We start from the raw sequence: 2,604 nt of genomic DNA, 5'->3' as shown, positions 1-2,604 counted from the left end.
TTTTTTTTTTGCATTTTTGCATTTTCTTTTTTTCTACTTGCTCAGATTCTTTGGCATATCTGTGTTTTGAGGAAGAATTCTATTCATTGTCAATCCTCCCACCTCCTTTGGGATATCAATGTTGATTTGGCTGGTGGGGTCAGTTTCCCAGGTCTTGGAGAAACAGTAATGATGTCTGAATCTTAAATTTAGCTTATCAAGTATTGCAAGTATGAAAGAATTTGCATTTGCTTTTCTTTATGTCTTTACTATTTACTTAATTATGCAACCCTAAACAGTTTACATTTAATTTTGAAGTATATGGAATTGAACAGTATTTATATAATTGGGCCTTCTTCTCATTTTTTATTGAGTAATAATACCTCCTTAGCTGACCCCCATTGTGCCCTAACCCTTTATTTTTTCTTCCATCTCCCCTTACTCCCTTCTAGTATTTAACCAATAACACTGCAATAAACTACCTTTTATATTTTGCTAAGTTTCACTTTATATTTAACTACTTCAATATAAGGTTATTTAGTAGAGCGATATCTTATTTTTAAATAAATGCTTGAACTCTGTACCAAAAGGCCAAGAGATGCTTTGTGCTTCTAGGTATCCTGAATACGTTTTATTTCTTTGTTTATTATGACAGTGAAACCAATCCGTAATCTAAATGGACATTCAATTGGGCAATATAGAATACATGCTGGGAAAACAGTGCCCATTGTGAAAGGAGGAGAGGCAACAAGAATGGAGGTATGTGTGTCATTAACACATCTGTGAAAAACATTGTGATTTTCCCCTAAACAAAAGCTAGTGATAGTTAAGTATATAGTTATGTTGACCAAAATTAGCTTGCCATTCATACTCACCGTGATAGGAATTGGGCCATTTGTGCAAATGGTGTCTGGTCAGACCAGAGCGAAATCAGCTTTGGATGTTGCAACTGACAAAGTATTGTTTATTCAACATTTAATGAATATTTATTGAGCATTTTATAGGTGCCACTGTCTTTAGTAGGCACTGGAGGTATAGTAGTGAACAAAACAAAATACCCTGCTCATGTAAAGCCTGTATTCTGATAGGAGGTGGCAGAAAACCCAAAAAATGCTAAGCAGGGAGAGGCTAGATAAGGACTACTAGGGGTTATTTCATGTTGCTGCTTCTGTTAGCCAAGGAAGTCAAGAGATGGTGATTGTGACTAGTTCTGAATTTTTCTTCTTTCCCCTTGACCCTGATGTATTTTTAAGGAAGGAGAAGTTTATGCAATTGAAACCTTTGGTAGTACAGGAAAAGGTGTTGTTCATGATGATATGGAATGTTCACATTACATGAAAAATTTTGATGTTGGACATGTGCCAATAAGGTGAGAGACTCTTTATTTTTTTGCCTAGCCACTTAGGGATCTAGCATGTTTTTTTTACTCTTGATTTTTATATGACTAAAGGAGCATCTCTTCCCATTTGACAGTATTTTTAAAAATGCGACATACATACAAAGTGAGATATATTTATAAATGTAGATAGGTCTATAGCCTAACAGTAAGTTCTATGGGTTTCTATAATATGGCAAAAAAAATTGGCATGTTAAAATTTTAATTGAGATGAAAATAATATATATAGGCAAATATTCTCTTTAAATGCAGTTTCATAATATAATAACATCAGAGATTATTATTTTGCTAGCATTCCTAGTTGTTGATCTTAATGTTTTCTCACTGGTAAATTTCATATTTTAATTTAAATTGAATTTTTTACTTTTGGAGATGATTGAAGCCTGGATTTATGCCTCCTTTTATGTTCAGGTCTTTCTTTGAGCTTGAGGGACACCAAAGGAAATTCCCATGATGCCACTCTGTAGATGAATGTGTCCTGGGAATTAAACACACACGTGCATAGACACATAAACACTGTAAGATGGCCTCCAGCTGGTTTCCTATTCAGCTGCCATCTATAATTAGGTATTGGCTATTATACATTCTGGCTTTTGATTGTTGAAAGAGTAACAACAAAAGTTTTTGAACTTTAATTACTAAGACATAGCTATGGTTTGGATTGCTAACTCTTGCCAACTATTAATCTTGGATTTTTTCCTTTTAGGCTTCCAAGAACAAAACACTTGTTAAATGTCATCAATGAAAACTTTGGCACCCTTGCCTTCTGCCGCAGATGGCTGGATCGCTTGGGAGAAAGTAAATATTTGATGGCTCTGAAGAATCTGTGTGACTTGGGCATTGTAGATCCATATCCACCATTATGTGACATTAAAGGATCATACACAGCACAGTTTGAACATACCATACTGTTGCGTCCAACATGTAAAGAAGTTGTCAGCAGAGGAGACGACTATTAAACTTAGTCCAAAGCCACCTCAACATCTTTATTTTCTAAGCTTTGTTGGAATATATTATACCAGAATTACTTTGCAACATGTTGTCTGTTTTAACAGTGGACCTATGTAATACTTTTTATCCATGTTAAAAAAGAAGGAATTTGCTCAAAAACAAACCATCTAATGTAATTAACCAAGGAAAAAGCTTTCAGGACTTTTCAAATGTTAACTGTTTTACCCGTTCCTGTCTAGGAAATGCTATAAAAGCTCAAATTAGTTAGGAAAGACTTA

The 2,604-nt window shown here is 34.4% G+C and overlaps 1 protein-coding gene across 1 annotated transcript in view; it reads left to right on the top strand.

Annotated features, from left to right (window-relative positions):
* The window catches only part of METAP2 (methionyl aminopeptidase 2), a 46,933-nt gene extending 44,577 nt beyond the window's left edge, over positions 1–2,356 (top strand). The window contains 3 exon segments of the mRNA XM_012664036.1: positions 635–738; positions 1,233–1,348; positions 2,082–2,356. Of these exon segments, the coding sequence (XP_012519490.1) occupies positions 635–738; positions 1,233–1,348; positions 2,082–2,334 (473 nt within the window). The 3' untranslated portion in view covers positions 2,335–2,356.
* Positions 2,357–2,604: the final 248 nt, after the last annotated feature.

This window comes from Propithecus coquereli, unplaced genomic scaffold (genome assembly GCF_000956105.1).
Source record: "Propithecus coquereli isolate 6110/MARCELLA unplaced genomic scaffold, Pcoq_1.0 Scaffold85, whole genome shotgun sequence".
NCBI lineage: Eukaryota > Metazoa > Chordata > Mammalia > Primates > Indriidae > Propithecus > Propithecus coquereli.
This window is presented reverse-complemented; position numbering and strand designations above follow the sequence as displayed.